The sequence below is a fragment of the Hoplias malabaricus genome, chromosome 2 (genome assembly GCF_029633855.1).
Source record: "Hoplias malabaricus isolate fHopMal1 chromosome 2, fHopMal1.hap1, whole genome shotgun sequence".
NCBI lineage: Eukaryota > Metazoa > Chordata > Actinopteri > Characiformes > Erythrinidae > Hoplias > Hoplias malabaricus.
The window spans coordinates 22,220,819-22,240,325 of record NC_089801.1 but is presented as its reverse complement, the minus strand read 5'-3'; the positions used below and the strand labels follow the sequence as shown (position 1 = coordinate 22,240,325).

Genomic DNA, 19,507 nt, shown 5'->3' with positions numbered 1-19,507 from the left:
CACTTTTAAAACTCTAGAATCCAACGTTTCACAACTTAGGACTGATTAGCATTTGTTCATTTCTTCCAGTCCATGCTCCTAGATTTATTCTTGGTGATTGTTAAACCTTTGGAAGATTTTGTTTATCCTCTTTAAAGATTTGCACATAAGGAAGGGACACACTGCACGTTAACATTGCTTTACTTCTTTATTATATAAACAAATACATTCTGTAATAAAATAAAAAAAAAATGATTGCAAAGATTTGATTCAAAAAACAGATCTGTGCAAATAAGGTACAGCTCCCAAACCCAGTAACTGTCCTCCAGCAGAGTGGGCTGTACTATAGAACTTAAACAGTGGACTTTGTTTTTGAGGCTGGAATCTCAAGGGCCTGCGGAGTGTAAGGTAAAGGCCAGAAAACACTGAGCCAACGTTCCCCTTCATTCACAAGCTCAAGACTGTCCTCTTCCTTGTTTGTCTAGTTTCTTATTCTGGAACGGTATGAAACTAACAGCTGAGAATATGGGCTCTTGTTGGAGAACGTTGGTTCTCTGTGCTCTGGCCTTTAGATCTCTATGGACTCGGGCCATTAGCACTTAGAGCACTTCTTAGCCTCGGGGGAATACAGCCGGAAGTCTGATGTGACGTGAAATTCTTTATATTACTGGGTATTAAACATTTCTGTATGAGAGTTTTACCTCAAGTAAATCTGGCCCTTAAAGCTCTTCTGTCCAGTTACAATCACAGGGCCATAACTTGAGCATTCATTTTCAAAAAGTGAACTACAGCTCAAAGCCAAACAACTCCAAACTCTTGATATAGTGCACTGGCCATGGACCTCTACCCCAAAATTAATTTCTTTTTAGTGCACTATCAGGGAGTCAGGAGTGATCCAAAACGAAGTCAGTTTCTTGGCAAACAGTTTCTACAAACATGGTTTTCCTTTAGTCGTCTTAACTTATCTTTTATATTTTCACCTGCATACAAGATACATGAATGGAAGCCAACAAGTGACAGATCTTAACCTTGGATTTTATACAATATTTTGGGCCTAACATCTTTGACCACTTTTTAAAAAAAAGGAAAAAAAATTTCAAAAGAAAAGCTTTGTGTAAACAGCAAGGTTTCAGACTGCAGCATCCTCTTGTTTCTGAGGAATTCTAATCTCTGTGTTGTTTGTGGAAGCACAGAAGGTTCAGGTTTTTTTTTCTTTGTTTTGTTTTGTTTTTTTAACAGGAAATACAAATGAAAGAAAGTCTGTCCAAAGGCAATGTGGTGATGTGGTCCAGCGGTGCAAGGGAAAAGTGCTTTTTCAGACCAGGAGGAGTGTGTGTGTGTGTGTGTTTTCAGATTTCTGAGGGATTTGTGTGCATGAAGAGCGTCAGAGTCCAACAGCTTGGAGAAAAATGCTGATACGGGATCAACGTTGTCCTCATTGTTCATGTTATTAGAGCAGGGGTTGATATCTGAGGTAAGGTGAACCAACGGTTTAATGACTGAACTGCTACACGTTCCCAAACCCATACGCCCATGTGGTCATTACGAAGAAGGACTTATCCTTATGATTTAAAGAGGAGCTAGTGTGAAATGATCACTTGTACAGGGCATGTGCACATTTCTTATGGGATCTGCAGCCCACCAACACAGACACTGAAATAATATAACCCAGTCATTTTATTGTGATGTCAGTAAACACTGAAAAAAAAAAAGTTTTTCTAATTTGCGCTGCTTTTTACAGAGTACAGACAATTCAGAATTGTCTCGAGTCTCTGCAGTCACGGGGCTGGACCTGTGTCAAATAGAAATGAGAACGGAAAAGAAAGAGAACCAAGCAAAAACAACTAAAAACAACTTTTGCTCCTTGCTCCTCACACTGTGCGCTCGGGGTCCATCTGAACAGCAGCTCATTATCGTTTAAAAGAACTTGCTGAAGCTGGCCGTTCAGAACAGGGCTGTTTAAATGAGATGAAATATGTCTTGAAGTGTAGAAGTATTTATTTATTTATTTTTATGTGGTTAAAATAAAATAATCTATTTTATAGCACAAATATGCTTAGCATTATTTATTATATTTTAATCCTAGCAACTGTAGCTTTATAGAGCGATGTCAGAAAAATCCCATGCCCCTAAATTGAAATGAGAAATGGTAATACAGCACTGTTTTTGTCAATATTTGGGAATTATATTCACAATTTCAAATAATATTTGTCATATTTTGAGACAAAGGGTAAATATTTTTTAAACACATTGTGCAGGGAGGCATCTTTTTAACCCTTTAAAATAATCTTAAACTAATAATTCAGTTTACAGGATCAAAGTAGACAATACACTGTCACTTTTAACTGCGCTACATCTGATGCATTAGCTGAGAGGCATAGTATTCCAAACTGGAAACTCAACACTGTCCCAGTCCTTATTGGCAGACTATTGTATCATTATGTATTGTAGTTATGTTCAGTGATGTTTTTATTTAGGTAGATGAGGAGGGAGGTGGGGTAATTTATTTGGTACTTGTAGATTAGCATGCTAACAAGCCAACAACAAACTAGCTCTAGCTTCTATTGAAAATTATCACTTGAGAAAGTTTTGACTGATTTATTCCAAGTTAAAAACTCCTCTGCTGACCTACTTTAGCTATGACCCAGCCTTAATGTAGTGACTCTGAACTCTGAAGTTGAGGTTGACTGTGGTTGACCAAGTTGTTTGCTAAGTTTGTTGCTAAGAAATAAGGGCATTTGTGGGTGGAGCAAATGCTCTGCAAATCTGAGCCACAGTTCCATGTTTGACCCAGTATAAGAGCTGGGAACAGGGGCTCCTGAGTGGACTGTGGATAAAATTATTGCTGTCCACCAGCGACCAGCTGCACAGGAATTCATCTACAATCTCTGACATATTGCTTTGTTGAATATGAATCACATTTTTTGTGTTGATTTTTTGTGTACGGAGCACCACCTTCAGTTCTAGTCATTAATACAGAGTAATATTATGTAGCATTTTTACGCATACATACATACGCAGGAGTGACGTAAGCTTTTCAGACAGAAAACGGAGAGATGACACTGGAGTTGTATCAGTATTGACAGATATTTGAAAATAGTCAATGATATTTAGAGCAGTATTTGATGTATATTGTAGAGCAGATTGTTTAGGCGCCTGGGTCACGGCACTAAAATATTTGCATCTATACATATGACCGCAAGGCTGTCAATGTGTGTAGTTCCATATTCTACAAGGTTTCTGTATTGTGCTGGAACTGGTATTATTATTATTATTATTACTACTACTAATCGATTAGTACTGAGTAAAATCGGAGACCATATTTCATTTAAAATCAAATCAATATGGACTGCACTATCACATTTGATCACAACACTGAATAGTGCTTCACAGACTAACTGCACTCTGCTTGTTACAGCTAACTCCCTCACTAATACTCCCTCACTCTTGGCTCATTTGGTTTCTGTCTAAAGCAAAATATATATCTCCATTTTTGTAGACTTTTTGTTTACTACAACATTTGAATGCAACAGCTGTCCTTCACACTGTGTGAAATTTTAATGATGATGATGATAATAAACCCAAAGAAATGCCCCAAAATTAATTTGCAATAATTTTTCTTCAGGTTTTAGACTGACTTCTGTTCAAAGTTCCCTTCTCCTGTAAAGTTGCTATTTTGGTAGTCACAGTAACAGAGGCTCCGCCCACAAGCTGATGGAGAGTCTGAAACTTTCAGTGCAACTGGAACCATCTGGTACAACTGTTTTGCCTGTTGTATTCTGACTGGCTCTCTGTACACTCGCGTATACGCACTTCCACGTATCTGCTACTGGTCAGACGTCCAAGCCTTGCCAAAATATCAGATTTGTGATTGGTCCTTATGTCAGTCAGATTTCTTTTCCTGCAGTAGCAGGCGGTTGTTGGCCACATTAAGTGGCGATCGGTAGCAGACTCTCCCTGTAGAGTCAGTCAACACAACACTACTGTTTTGGAGAGGTATGTTTTTCTTTGGAAAGCAATGATATTCTTCTCATATTTATGAGCGCAGCATGGATGATACATCTGCTAACTGAGCCGCAGAAAGTGACATGTCATCACACTTTGAGACAGAGACACATCTCCTGTGCCTACAGCAGTGCTGAACCAGAGGGGGCGCTGTAGAGACTACAATTAAAACCTTGTTTTGACCATTTGAAAAATGGTCTCAGATCTGAACTAGGGATTTTATATCGTATTATTACAGAGTCATTCATGTCAACTGTTAATTTAAAAAAAAATAGGCCATTACTGACTGAATGAATCTGACCAAAGTGCCAAAGAGGAAATGTCCGTGTGAATAGGACTGGGCTCATTCATGCACACAAATAACACTCTGTGTCTGAGAAGAGCTTTCACTGCAGACATCAGAGGGGAAGGGTTTCTCCACAGTGACTGGTTAGATACGTCGATAATATGGCTCCTGTTTTCACCATATCTTCAAAATCAGTTTGTGTGTGTGTGTGGTACGCTGTCTCCAAAGGTTTTCAGACACCTCTTTTAACCGAGTACATTCAGAATGGGATGCTCCAGAGCAGCTGCACATGAGCCTAAGGCCAGAATACTCAAAGACAAGTGTGGACTGGAGGGGTATAAACCCTCTCAGCACTGGGCTGTGGTGGCTAATGATCTAGTGGCTAAATGCAGTCAAATCCTAGAGATGTTTCCCAACATCGAGTCTACTTCCCAAAACAGTAGAAGGTGGAAAAAAGAGGAACAACTCCCCTTCCCTAGATTTCCGAATATAATGCTGGATGAGCAGGTTTCTGAAAACTCGTGGTCATAGAGAGTGTGTCCTGAAAGAAACATCTGAAGATATAAAGAGCTGAATATTGAAGACTATGTTTTTTTCTTTTTTAACGTGATGAATTTCCTGAAAGTTTCCTCCAAACGTTCCCCAAATGTCCGAGTCTAATATTGTAGAAGGACAGAGTAAACTAGATGTTCACTGAAATACTGGACAAAGCAGGAGGCATCATGTTCAATAAATGCCCGCTCTGGTTTCTTTCAGGTCTCAAAAAAAAAAGCATAAAAATGCCTTCAGTAAAAGCGCTGAACTCCTGACATCCTCCATGGAAATATCTCCAGAGTGTTTCAGCCAATCAGGTTTCAGCACGGGCTCAGTCATCTATGTGCCCTGAAGGACTGAGATGTCACCGGATACAAGTTAGAAGGGATGTGACCACACTCCCTGTGGGTCCTGTAGACTTCTCGGAAGCTCCCCATTCCTTATTTCTTTTGGTGCTAGATACATAGAACCGGCTCTGGAGGATTATCTGTTGAGCCTGGGGTCTCTGAGAAGGGTCGGACGTGGTCAGCAAATCTGTGGCAGTGCTTCTCCAGGTGAAGAGGGATAGACTCTCTTGGAAATTTCCAGATGTGAATTTGTTCAGCGGAAAGTGTCCAACCACAAATGTGTTTCTTCATAGCAACTGTTGCTAGGTCAGACAAGCAGAAATAACAAACCCCCAACATTCTGAATACAGGACAATTTTCCTGAATGGGGGTTGCCAGTTTTCAGTAAAGTTTGTCCAACCTAAAGACAGTGGCAACAGTAAAACACATCTGTTGAAAAAAACGTGTGTGTGTGTGAGAGAGAGTGTGAGTGATATCTGGTTGGTGTGTTGGTATGATTGGTATGTTTGTGTCTGGATGTGTGCAATGAATGTCTGTATCAGGGGTGTGTGTGTGTTTGTATAAGAGGAAGGTTCTGTTATGTCTGAATGTGTGTGTGTGTGTATCAGAGCGAGGTCTCGTTGGTGTGTGGGCGGGACGTCTCCTCCTCCAGGAGAGCGATTCGTTGTTTGAGCATGCGCACCTGCGTCTCGTGTCTCTCCACCATCGCCATCATCTGAGACTCCAGCTTCTTCAGCTTATTCTGGTGCTTCTTCTTAGCTTTCTCATACGCTGCCACCAGGTTACTGTCAACACACACACACACACACGAATGTAATTATAACCAGCTGTTATTATAGAGTTGTGCCGAGCCAGATTTTAAAATACCTCGTAATACCCGCCTTGTGGTGATCCTGATCATTGAAGAACGGGGGGTTAACCAGTATGCAGAGCAACAGATGGACTACACATGGTTGAAACATTGTCATTTTAATGTTTTGACTGATTGGGGTCTGCTTTTATGTGATTAGACCTGATTAGGGTTTAGCAGCACAGGGGAAAAATCAATGCAGAGTTCAAGTGTCATTTTCCCTTGGTTCTGGTGATGGCTAGATCCAGTCCAAGAAAAATCATGGGTCCATTCCTTAAAATCTCCACATCAGACCCCACTTAAATAATCACAGCAAGGCCCCTCACACACACACACACACACACACATTCATTACCATCTGCCTTTTAACCACAAACTCAGAGAGGTCCCCTAAGGGGCTGCTTGTCAATTTACACAGACACACGCTGACAGCACACACACAGACTAAAGGAACACCACAGTGTAGTGATTACATCCATAAATCCAGCTCAAGAGTGGCACATGTGGAAGCATTATAGAACATACACGTTCGCCACTAGGGGGCATCATACAGCAGGTGAATATTCATATTATATTCCAATTTTTTTACTAGATCCTGATGAGGAAAGCTCAGGGTGAGTGTTCTGGTGGTGGGGGGGGGGGTGTTATTAATATGGTGTGTTACCTGTTGGCTCGTTTGAGGTCGTTGACGAACTCTGCGCTCTGCTGGTGTCTGACCTCGCTGCTCTTGGTCAGTCGCTCCAGAGCTGCCACAAGCTCCTGCACACGACTTTTCAGCTTCTTTTCTCTGAAAACACACACACACAGAAAACAAGGTCTTTTAGTGGATTATGTTGACCCTGTGCAGTACAAGTCATCAGTGACAGCACTAACACACTTCACAACTGGCATCTCTCACATCTCCCAACCTCGGTTCATTTGACATCCAACTCCACCCAGAGGGACAACCATTGGCTCAGGAGCTGCCGAATGTCTTTCTTTTATTCTCTTATTTGCACAAGCTTCATTTATATTTATATTACATAATATGTGAATAAAGGCGGGACCTTGTTGGCGACTTGCTGAGGTTTTGACATCTTTGGAAAACACTGAATCAGATTAATTCTGAGTAGTTTATATGTCATGCAAAGCCCTCAAATCTGCAACTACTGCTACAATCTACACCAAGGAATAAGCTACAACTGATATTTGACCAGGCGGCACGGTGGAGCGGCAGGTAGTGTCGCAGTCACACAGCTCCAGGGACCTGGAGGTTGTGGGTTCAATTCCCGCTCCGGGTGACTGTCTGTGAGGAGTGTGGTGTGTTCTCCCTGTGTCTGCATGGGTTTCCTCCGGGTGACTGTCTGTGAGGAGTGTGGTGTGTTCTCCCTGTGTCTGCGTGGGTTTCCTCCGGGTGCTCCAGTTTCCTCCCACGGTCCCCCTCCCACGGCAACTGAAAAGTGTCCGTAGGTGTGAGTGAATGTAGGAGTCTGTGTGTTGCTCTGTGAAGGACTGGTGCCCCCTCCAGGGTGTATTGCTGCCTTGCACCCAATGATTCCAAGTAGGCTCTGGACCCACCGCAACCTTGAACTGGATAAGAGCTTACAGACAATGAATGAATGAATGAATGATATTTGACCATGTACCCATTATATTGTGTTCATAGTTGTGGCAATGGGAGCTGGAATAATACACAGCCACACACAGCTACCCACAGTCATTGGTGTTTAAGGGTGGATCTATGGAGAATAAGGATCTAATTTTCCCATTTCTCCCAGAAAGTGAAGCACAGCTCCAGGCCCGAGGAGGACACGCTGAGCTAAGGCTGTGTGGAGTGTATTGTAGGGCTGAAGTGTGAGTGTGAGTGTGTGTGCTCACGTGTTCTTACCTCCGGAGAGCATTGGTGAGCTCTGCTGCCAGGTCGCTGTCACTAAGGCCCCGTAGCTCCGAAGCATTAACGGCAGAAGAATCCCCCGAGTCCTGAGGAGAAGAGCCACAGTGAGCTCCAGTATAACACACCACTGTTTATAACACACCACATCTGCTCTACACAGCACACCTGTAACCACTGAAATACCTAGTACACCACATCTGTTTGCTTTATCCTGAAAGGCTTTACCCTATGTTTGGGAACATTACATTGAGTGTATTTGATGGCATTCAGCCACTTGAGCAGTCGTGAGGCCAGGTCCTGATATTTCCACTCAGTAACAGTCCTACCGCTCCACAGCCCAGTGCTGAGAGGTTGTATTCCACTCTAACCCAGGCCTGTCACGGACCTTAGGAAATGTGTGGCTGCTGCAGTGTCCCATTCTATGCAGGTTGTACTCATACAGTGGACAAATCTCTGAACACATAGTGTGTGGATGGATGGATAAACTGATGAAAGACTACTGTAGGGTACCAGCAGTCACACTTAATAATACATTCCATATTTCAGTGATTATAAAAGCATTTAGCCACAAGGGGGCATCAGCCACACACGGCTGTGATTTATAGAGCAGAGCGTAAAGCATGTTTAGGTCATGAAGAGGTTTGTTATACTTTCATTTGTTCAGACGTTGAACGGCTTATCGCTCTGTGCTCTGCCGCCCTGGAGAAAAGACAGAAACATCTCTCCTCTGATTTAATCCCAGAAGGGGAAACACACACACACACACACACACACACACACACACACACAGAGCCAGTGAGAGAGAGGGAGATAAACATGCAAGTGGGTACACAGGCTGTCAAATATACACACTTATATGGAGTTTACTAGAAGGTCTGGGTCAGGTAGAAAGTGCACCTTTGTGTCTGATAAATAGGTTTAGATATTAAAGTCGACACAGACAGATGAGCCAACACATCGGAGGGAGGGAGGGAGAGGGAGAGAGGATAAGAGCAGACGTGTGAGGTGATAGCATCCTAATGCCCTCCAGACTGGCCGTCCTAAAGAAGACCCTGAATACAACAGAGTTTGGCGTAATACGCTTTTCTGATGAAGCCATAGAAAACCATGGTGTCTCCATTACAGATTTACTGCACATAGTCACATTTACTGCATAATCAATAACAACACTGTCATTGGCCACAACTGTTATACTTCACATCCACTTTAGAGGGCAGCGGCGAGCAATGTTTGTTTGAGGACTGTTAATAACGTTTTTAGCGTGCGACCTTGAGGCTTGTTTGTTAATTGAGTTGTATTTGTAACACCTTTAGAGGGCGGCAGAGAGCAATTTTTCGATTACCCCTTCAGACCTCTTCAGAGGGTGCCAGCGAGTAGCGTTTGTTTATTAGATGTTTGCTTTTAACCTTTAGAATGCGGTGGTGAACTGTGATGGAAGAAATGAAACAAAGAGATTTTGGTTTCTAGAACCTGCTAGAGTGTAGATTTGGATGATCTCAATTGTTTCCTGTGTGGTCAGGAGTCTGCAGAGCTAGTAACAAGATACAGACACACACACACACACACACACACACACACACACACTGACTCAGCATTTCTGAAGGACTGTAAAAATAGCTGATTCAACCCGAGAGACTAAAGAGCCATTTTATTAACAAGAGCTAAGAGCACAAAACACACAACTTACTTAGTTAATGAGAGAGGTGTGTGTATGTGTGAACAGAAGGAGGGAAGAAAGAGAGAGAGGGAAAGAGAGGCAACTGGGGAGACGGAGACAGAGAGAGAGGGATATGGAGAAGGGGTGAGAGGAAAAAGAACAAAGCAAGAATGAATTAAAATGGGAGAGAAAAACAGAATGAGATAGAAGTGTGGAAGAGGGAAGTGAAAAAGACAAAGGAAATGATAGAATAACAACAGAGAGTGAGGGAGAGTGAGCACATGAGAAAGAGGGAGAGAGAAAGAGAAAGAGAGAGAGGGAAAGGGAAAGGAAGCCACTACGTCCAAATAAATGATCTTCAAAAGCCTTCAGACTCTGACACCTTCAGAAAAGTGAAAATTATGAAGCAGCAGGGTTTCCAAACCGCAGCCGTGTGATGACCACGGAGCTGGACACTCAGTTTATAAAAGAGAGGGCAGAGATTTCCTGGAACACAGCCAGGATACACTTCATGGGGCATAAAGGAAACACTAGGAGATCACACTTCAGCTGAAATAAACCAATCAGAGCGCAGCAGTATGAGCAGGTTATAGCTCCACTTGTTTACGATTAAGGCCTTTAGTAGATGCTCTTTCCCAGAGCCACTCACAGTTAAACGATGGTACAGAGGTAGAAGTAGACGCCTGGCCAAACGTACTGGTATAATGTGGTGTTACTGCCTGAGTCAGGACTCAGAACCCAGTCTGTTGTGTGCAGGGCTGAAGTGACCCACTAAGCTTCACCAACCGTGTTCATGTTTACATCTCCATTTTCCCATATTTACTCAGTTGAAGAGTTCCACCGAACATTATCCATTAGAGCCACGGTCCACATCTTTACTCTTCCACTGGAGCTGGGATATTAATGTAGCCACCAAGTTAAACACAGTAATTACCTCTGTGCTAACTGTGTAATTAAATCATTACAAACTCACATCAAACAGGCCATTAGACATTAGTAAACAATAACAGTCTGAGGACATTTCATTATCTAGAAGAATAAAAAGTAAATACAAGAAGAAAAGCAAAGATGATACAAGAGACAGAAAAGCAGAAAATGTTAAAAATGATCACAGAAGGGAGGAGAAACGTAGAAGAGGAGAGAAAAGAAAAGAGAAGAGTAGAGAAGAGGAGAAAAGAAAAGAGAAGGGATGAGAAGAGAAAAATGGTGAGAATAGAAGTGAAGAGAAAGGAAGAGAAGAAAAGAAGAAAATTGAAGAGAAAGGAACAGAAGAGAAGGGATGAGAATAGAAAAAAGGGTGAGAAGAGAAGAGAAGAGAAGAAGAGGGGTGAAAAGAGAAAGGAAGAAAAGAAAAGAAGCAAATAGAAGAGAAGGGAAAAGAAGAAGGGAGGAGTGGAGAAAAGGGAAGAAAAGAAAAGAAGCAAAGAGAAGAGAAGGAAAAAGAAGAGAAGAGAAGAGAAGAGAAAGCTGTTTCTCAGAGTTTTATCGGGTTTGTTTTAGTCGTGTGAGAGTTGAGCCTCCAGTTTCTTCAATAATTCAGGAGAATGGGTCAGACAGGGTCCCGAGTCCCCTGTGTGTGTGTGTGTGTGTGTGTGTGTGTGTGTGTGTGTGTGTGAGACAGAAGGAAAGACTGAAAGCGGAGGAGGTGGAGAGGTCCACGAGGACAGGATGAAAAGACTGCATTTTTGGAAGTGTGTTTTGAGCGAGAGAGTGTTTTTCTGAAGCGCAGATGTGAGAGAATGGCAGAGAGAGATGAAAAATGAAAAGAGAAATGAAAGAAACAAACTCCAGAAGCAGCCAGAAACCAGAGATCTCACAGTCGACTCGTCTTCAACATCCATCACTCCACAATGAGGTGGACGATAAGAACATGTTTTATTGGAATCATGATACAAAAATCGACTTTCTCTGAATATATCATGAGATGACACTGACACCTAGTGGCCTGGATGTGTCAGAGATTCGGCACTAAACCTATTTATTTATTTATTTATTTTTCAAGTCCTCCCCATGTGGGCGACTCGCTCTATGGAGCAAAAAGTGGCTCACTCTGGGACTGCAAGGCAATTTGATTCTTTACCTGATATGAGTTGGACCATGTAGAAAAATAAACAAATACTGAGTAATCACTTTCCTAAATAAAAAAGACACTGATTGCAACTTTAAAGAACATTGAACAACTGCATATTACACATACAGACCATAATTAGTCATGCCATGGATTACGTGCGGTGAAGAACATGGAACATAGAACCAAATGTAATACTGATCACAGCAGAAATGTTTTAAAGGAAAATAATAAAATAATTTCACGCTGCACATGAGTCTACAGTCACCAGGTCTAATCCCAAACATCCACTACAGGGGTACAATCCCCTCCAGCACTGAGCTGTGGAGCAGTGGAACTGTGTTCTCTGGAGTGACAGAGCTCCATCCCATTCACTGGATGAGCAGGAAGAGCATTTCTGATCCAGAACTAATCATCCAACATGAATGCAATCAAATCCTCACAGCAGTCATCACAGCACAAGAGCAGAGGCTGCCACACACACACACACACACACACCAGCAGCTGCTCCCACTTCACACACAGAACACTCCTAATGAATGATGATCATGAACAACTGTCTGAGACTCTGGGACGAGGCTCAACAAAAACACCACGATGGCCGTTTTAAGGAGTAAAAACGTAAAAAAGTGTTTTTTCCCAGAAACATCATGCCATTACCCTAGTGTCTCCAGAATGAACTGCAGGGAGGGTCAGGTAATAAGTCTGTGTGGTTAGTATAAAGGACTACTATAAAGGTATTGTTTTGCATTGTCAGGGTGACTGCAAGTGGGGAAAAAGAAAGCAGAGTATATTAATGAAAGAGTGAAGCCGTTTATGCTCCATAGAGCGGGTGCCTCACAAAGGGGCCCTCATGTTTATAACAGGTTCAGTACAGGAACTCTGAGACCCTGTAGGTGTCAGTACAGGGCAGGTCAAAAGTCGCAGGACACCCTTTTATTTCCTTGTTATGCTACATGACCACCTTCCCATTGGGAAAACATGCCCTTGAACCAATTTGGCTGCTTTCAAGATAGCGGCCATGTTCCTAAGAGATAGGCCCCTCACCCATTATGTGAATGGGTGTGTGTGTGTGTGTGTGTGTGTTACTGACCTTCCCACTCTTCCCGGCACTGCCTGTTGACCCCAGTGACCTCCTGCGCTGCTCCTGCTGCTCCTCCACCTCAGACTTGAGGTGCTCGATGTGCACCAGGTAGGCCTGCTCCTGAGCCTCACGAGTGCTCAGCTTCAGCTCCAGAGCCTTCTTCTCCTTCTCCAGTAGATAGAGCTGAGCCTTCAACTCCGCCATCTCCTCCTAGAGAGAGAGAGAGAGAGAGAGAGAGAGAGAGCAGTTACATTCAGGTACCTAAGCATCTTAAACATTTCCAAAAATTCCCCCTTAAAACCACCGTGGCAGCTACATTTCTCCTTAAAATCTGCGCTCCACCTTAAACGGGACCGCAGATACATTCTAGCCCTTGGGCATTCTAATGTAACCAATGCATCATTTAAGGTGGAATGAAAGATAAAGGAGGCACGTCTAAGTTCATTACTGTTGTATTTAAATACGCCGTAGTTAGAAGCTGGAAGGTCTGGATTACACCCAGTTTCTGTTTTTAAATTTTTGCAATGCAGTGAAAGGCAATAAACATCAGCTCACAGCGGCATAAGCCCTTTAATCACATCAGAACCCGCAGCAGCCAAAAGAGCAGCATGTTGACAGCAAGGGCTTCAAAGTCAAGATGTGAGATAAAGCTCAAAACCTGCTCGTCTTAAAATGTCACCGATATCTCCACGACTCTGACACACAAAAGATCAAGAAGAGCCAAAACAAAGACAGAGAGACACGGTGAGTCATGCCGAGCAGCTGCTGACTCAGATCCACATCTGCACACATCTGCACACGGCCTGTTTGAGCTCTAGTCAGAAGGTGATCTTACAGCAGTTTCAGAGTCTAGTAAAGCAAAGTGGATGTGACAAACATTCCTCATCATCTTCTTTCCCTTCACCAGCTTTAACCGTTACTAAAAGTGCTGCCTGTGACAGGGACATTCAGAGGAGAAGAAATTGTCATATATTCATTTTTATAATAATTTAAAAGTATGTGTGAGACTTGGTTCCGATGATTTAAAGATGGTGACTTAGATGTTAGCGATCATTAAAGAGCGTACTTTTAATACTTAATTATTAGGGTTTTTTTTTTAAACAATTTAAACACAACATTGACTTCACATTAAACTGCTGTTGCAATAAATTCATTCCTTCTTCTCCTAAAAGTTTAGAATCTGCCCTTTTCATGGAATCACTCCATAATTTCCTAATGTTCTCCACGGACTACACGCAAAACTGAGTCTGAGACTCTGAAGGTCAGGGAGGGGCTCTGGGGGCTTTTGCTCTCCCCCGTCACTCATCAGAAGAAAGCAGTCAAGGACCAGAGGGGGGTGAGGGGGCTGCGGTACAGGAAACTGTAGATGTAGACTGCAGAAACAGGACGTGGGAGGTGGTGTTTGTAGTGGAGTTTTGGATGTGGTCTTTGGCCCAAACTTATTTTACTTATTTACTTAAATCTACCATTTCGTAACTCCATTAACTCGACTGTTCATAAAAATAACTTCACTGACAGAAATCTAGCTCTCACCAAATAGAAACACTGGCATCGGGATTAAGAAAGGAATGGAGGAAGGTCTCACTATGGGCTTAATTTGTATTAAACCATAACAGTTGTACAATGAGGGGCGGCACGGTGGCGCAGCAGGTTAGTGTCGCAGTCACACAGCTGCAGGGCCCTGGAGGTTGTGGGTTCGTTCCCGCTCCGGGTGACTGTCTGTGAGGAGTGTGGTGTGTTCTCTCTGTGTCTGCGTGGGTTTCCTCCGGGTGCTCCAGTTTCCTCCCACAGTCCAAAAACACACGTTGGTAGGTGGATTGGCGACTCAAAAGTGTCAGTGTGTGTGAGTGAATGTGTGTGTGTGTGTGTCTGTGTTGCCCTGTGAAGGACTGGCGCCCCCTCCAGGGTGTATTCCTGCCTTGCGCCCAATGATTCCAGGTAGGCTCTGGACCCACCGTGACCCTGAACTGGATAAGGGTTACAGATAATGAATGAATGAATGAGTTGTACAATAATATAATAAGGTACATTCTGCTCTTTTGGCGTGCACTTATTCATGTGTTGATTGATACTAATTTTTAATTTTTAATTTGAATTGAATTTTTATGGCATTTTTAACCCCATTTTCCCCTCTAACTGAGTTATGACTAAATCAGCCAGCTACAAACATCAATGCAGACCTCAACATGCTGTTACATCAGCTCCCAGACTCTCATCTTCGCTAGCATCAAGCTTTGTGACGCAGGGGATAGGGATGGCCATCCGTCACGGACCCCAGGTCATGGCATCGCTGAGGACTGAACTCAACATTCCTTGACTAGGACCAAGGCTAAACTACCATTCACTCTCTCACACCTCCACTTCTGCTTAGACACTGGTCTCGATATCCTAAGGGTTAACCGCACAGCAGTGCTGACTCCGGAATAATCCTGAGTGTGGTTTCTATTCTGGGCAGACTGTGATCCTGTGGGCCTGTCAGATCTGGGCCTTTGGTCTGTTCTATCTGTGCTAATATCACGTCTCCTGTCAGGACACGAGGCTAGCTGGGAAAATGTCATCTTGAAGGTCACCTGCACGCACAGGTGAAGTTCAGATGAAAGAAGGGCTTCAAAGGGAGCTGGGGGGAGGCTCCCTCTTCCCTTCTTTCCCCTCATACTCTGATCTAAATGCGTCTCTAGGCTACAGGCCACTGAGGAAACCACCGGAACGCCGATGCTAAAGGGAAAACTGGAAAAGCGTCAAAGGACTCATTTACCTGAGGTGTCTCCTTGGTTCTCTCCCTCTCTCCCTCCCTCTCTCTCTCCCTCTCTCTCTCTGAACATGCCTAAGCCCTCAATTTAGTCAACGCTTCCCTGGAGGCAAACTTTTAGTCATGAAGTTCTTTCAGAGCTCTGCTAGGCCAGAACAGACACACACACATGTGCGCGCGCACACACACACACACACACACACACCCCGCCTGAGTGCAGGTGGCCTTTACTGTAAAAGCATCACTTGGAATTTGTGGCTCTAATGTACTTCTGCGTCTCCAATAAGAGCTCAGCTTGAGTCGAAATAAATCTCCCGTAGTGTTCCAATATTTCCAGCTCGCTCCACTGTGGATGTGAGGACTAAATTAGTGCAGAGCTACTGTAAGTGATATACTGCCTGGGCGTATGTCATTCTCAGATTTGGAAAAATGCGATTTGAAAAAGCGATTCTGATCCCAGCCTCAGCCACTGACTGAGCCCTGTGTTATTCACCGCAGGGACAAATGAAATACGCAATTATGTTGTAAAATGAAATGTGTCTCCCACTTTTAACCGATCTGTGGCAGTGAACACACACACACACACACACACACACATTCCCAGCGCCCGGGGAGCAGTTGTGGGTTGGGTGCCTTGATCAAAGGTGGATTGAGGGAGACTTTTTGAACCTCTGTTAAATTCAGCAGATGTCTATTATTTGTTTGTTGCGATGTGCAGAAGGACCCTGGATGGTGCAGTGGTCTAAGTGTTGGCCCCTGAACATCAGGAGATCGTTGGAACATCGTCTATCTCTGGTGATGCTTTGTGTCTCCAGTGTGGGTGTCTGTTAGCTGATGTGACAGATCTGGGCAGTGTGCGTTCCCCTCTGACACTCTAAGCTGTTTAGAGGCATGTGTTTGCTCCCAGCTTCAGCTGGAATAGGAGAAAACATATAATTGAGGAGAAAATTAGTTACAAATCTGAGAATACACTCAAATTTTAAAAATATCAATTTTCATATTGAAAATCTATCATTGGATCAGAGGAACCCAAAGGTTTGCTTCAGCTTGTATAATGTGAAGACTTGATTGCTAGGTTCTGGGTCAAAAGAACAAAGTCTGGACCAACTGTTTTGAAGTTATGATAAAAAAAAGCTAAATATGGCATAGAATCTTATAAAATGTCCACTCTTCCTCTTAAAAACACAAAAGCCTTGAGGACTGAAAGATCTGAAATTGTACTTCATTCCTCTGAAACAGAATGTAATATTGGTACCAATTTAGACTATGACTACTGTTAGAAAGGTTTATAAAACATTTAAAATATTTATTAATGTCTTTAAACATGTTGTTAACGCATTAAAAATCAGTAATATCTAAATATAGCACATAGACAGAAAGGGCAACAGTGACTTGTTGTTTGCCAAATAGTGAACCCACATCCATCTACTCGGTTAAACCACAGATCTTGCCAGATACTGACCTCACTGTGTCTTTTTATACATTAATTATTATGTGGTGTACTTTAACATGTGAAATGACTAAACTCACATTCTCAGGTCTGAGTTTATTCTTTACCTTGAGGTTTTCTGTGAGTTCTGTGACACATTCAGTATTTAGACAAAAAATGAGGTCACTGTTGCCCTTTCTATCTCTTATTATTAATGACTTTTGAGGTGTTTACAACATCGTAAACTCATTTTAAAGTGGTACCAAAATATTTCGTATTGAATTCCAGCTCAAACATATTGAATTGTGTGAGCTAGGACACGCTGTTCATTCAAGGATAAGAATTCATGAGAAAATTCAAGGAACTGGAAGGAAGTGACTTCAAAGCCAGTGAAAGGCAGCGGTTGTGAAAGAATACACATAGAAAATTCATTAACAGGGAAATGGAGGACAGCTCCTACAGGGCTGAGACTCCACATTATCAGAGGGAGCTGCTTCAAATAGCAAAAAAATATCAATCCAAAAGACATCAACATATCAGTCATCACTGTGTCTAAATGGGTCTGTCCACCGATGTAACTGCATTCACTGGAAGTTAGTGTTCTCCTCCAAAAGTGTTGAGCTGCAGTGATGGTGCACATGCTCGTCTTCAGAGGAAATGCCTAATGCGATCTTTACTTTCCAGTCTCAGGTGAGGCCTTAGCTAGTGGCTGAAACAGGTCATGGCTTAACTTCTGATATAAAATCCAATAAATATTATACTGTGATGCAGTTTACCTTCATGGCCATCAGCTCCTGCATGAGAACAGCGTTCTCCAGGTCCAGTCTCTGTGAGTCTCCGCGGGGCTTCACGTCATAGCTCAGCGGGTCAATGTGGACACTCTCCAACTCCAGCATGGTCAGTTTCACTGCCGCCCGCTCGTTCTTCAGCTGCTGGACGTAGTCTTTCAGACGCTGCTCGTCCTCTTTGGAGAAGTCTGTGTCGCAGCTGCTGGCTGTGGAGCTGGTCGTACTGTGGTGGAGACGGGGAAGACGTCAGATAATACATTTATGTTTTTCTGTTAATGAACATTTGCAAAATAATGACTCACATGATTCTTAAGCTTCCAGAACTAAATGATAAATAAAAAAAGCTCTTCCAAAAACTTGTCGTGAGGACAGCAGTGGCAGTAAAATCACCTGAAATATGAGACTAAGGAATAGTGCCTGGCACATGCTATCCTGAATATTTGGAGGGTGGCAGTGTTTGCATTTCATTCCTGAAGCTGAAAACATCACGAATTAATGTGTGTTTTTATCTTTACTTTAATTGACAGGAAGCTGAAGTAAGATTTCATATTTTTGCTAGTGCTCCCCCTACAGTTACTTTAACAGCACTATCTTGAAAATTAGAAGGATTGGGGAGGGGTGACCTACCCTCCTCCAATATTTTCATAGTGTAATTTCTGCAGTGATGAGCCCAGAGTAGAAACGACAGAGGCTCTATTCTCCCTATTTCAGGTCAATGAAGCCTCACAATGATTATGAAGCTGTAATCGTCAGGTAAAAATATTCCTCAATGTTGCTTTAAATGCAATAAACCAGAATACATTCCGCTGCATTCATTATATATATTCAAGAAGTCATCATGGGCATCAGAGTAGCACAACAGGTAGCTCCATAGTCCTGGGGTTAAGGGTTCAGTCCCTGCCTCGGGTCACGGTCTGTGAGGAGATTGGCTTTGTGAAACTATCCACTGATACAAGTCTGTGAGTGACAGGTTGAGTGTGTGAGACGCCCTGCAGCAGACTGCCACCCTGTCCAGGATGATTCCCGGCAGCTCTGGACCCACCATGACCCTGACCAGGATGAAGAGCTTTCAGAAGATGAATGAATAAATGCGGTTTCATTGTTCTCTGCCAAGTACATCTTGTAAAGCCATATGTTCCAGTGTCCTTCTGAATGTTCCTTTGTGCTGGTGAACATCTATTCAGTTAGCACCAGGTTTACAGACGTTACCATTCAGCCTGAGATGAAAGATTTTTGAATGTAACTAAGGAAGGCTGGACTTTTGTAAAACACCACTATATATATATATATATATATATATATATATATATATATATATATATATATATATATATATATATACAATCGATAACAATGCTTAAGAGTCTAAAATTATATTAGTCATTGTTTTTATATTTCAGTGTTTTATTATGAGCTGATACTGGGTTGATAATATTACTCAATAAGACTGGCAGTAATGTACAGTTAATTAAATGGCAATGTCGAAATTAAATATGTGACAATACATGTGAAGTGTGTCCGCCTGTGCTCCCACGGATCGTTACACCAAAGGGTCGCTGATTCGCTCATTTCGCTGTCAATCAAAAAGGGATTCAGCCTCAGACAGATCATCCAATCATCATGCAGAAGCTGAGCGTCCGGGCCAGCCGAGGCCAACCCAGTGCCCCATAGACCCCCAGAGACGCTGAGCGTCCGATGGGCGGGACAAAGCCCAGCATTTATACAATGACTCGTCTCGTTTCCCTGCACTTCGCTGCTTCGCGATTTAACTCTGTAGACGCTCAGCGTCCGCACTGTTTAAACACTGTTAAACTGCGGGAATGATTGAGAGGAAAGCCGCGTCTTTACCAGTGATAAG

At 42.8% G+C, this 19,507-nt stretch overlaps 1 protein-coding gene across 4 annotated transcripts in view; it reads right to left on the bottom strand.

Annotated features, from left to right (window-relative positions):
• Positions 1–181: 181 nt before the first annotated feature.
• The window catches only part of mcc (MCC regulator of WNT signaling pathway), a 122,206-nt gene continuing 102,880 nt past the window's right edge, over positions 182–19,507 (bottom strand). For all 4 annotated transcript variants that reach the window (XM_066659232.1, XM_066659231.1, XM_066659233.1 and 1 more), the window contains 5 exons: positions 17,638–17,872; positions 12,693–12,893; positions 7,869–7,960; positions 6,666–6,788; positions 182–5,936 (listed from right to left, as the gene is read on the bottom strand). In XM_066659232.1, coding sequence (XP_066515329.1) covers positions 5,756–5,936; positions 6,666–6,788; positions 7,869–7,960; positions 12,693–12,893; positions 17,638–17,872 — 832 coding nt within the window. In that variant the 3' untranslated portion in view covers positions 182–5,755. The remainder of the gene's footprint in view (positions 5,937–6,665; positions 6,789–7,868; positions 7,961–12,692; positions 12,894–17,637; positions 17,873–19,507) is intronic.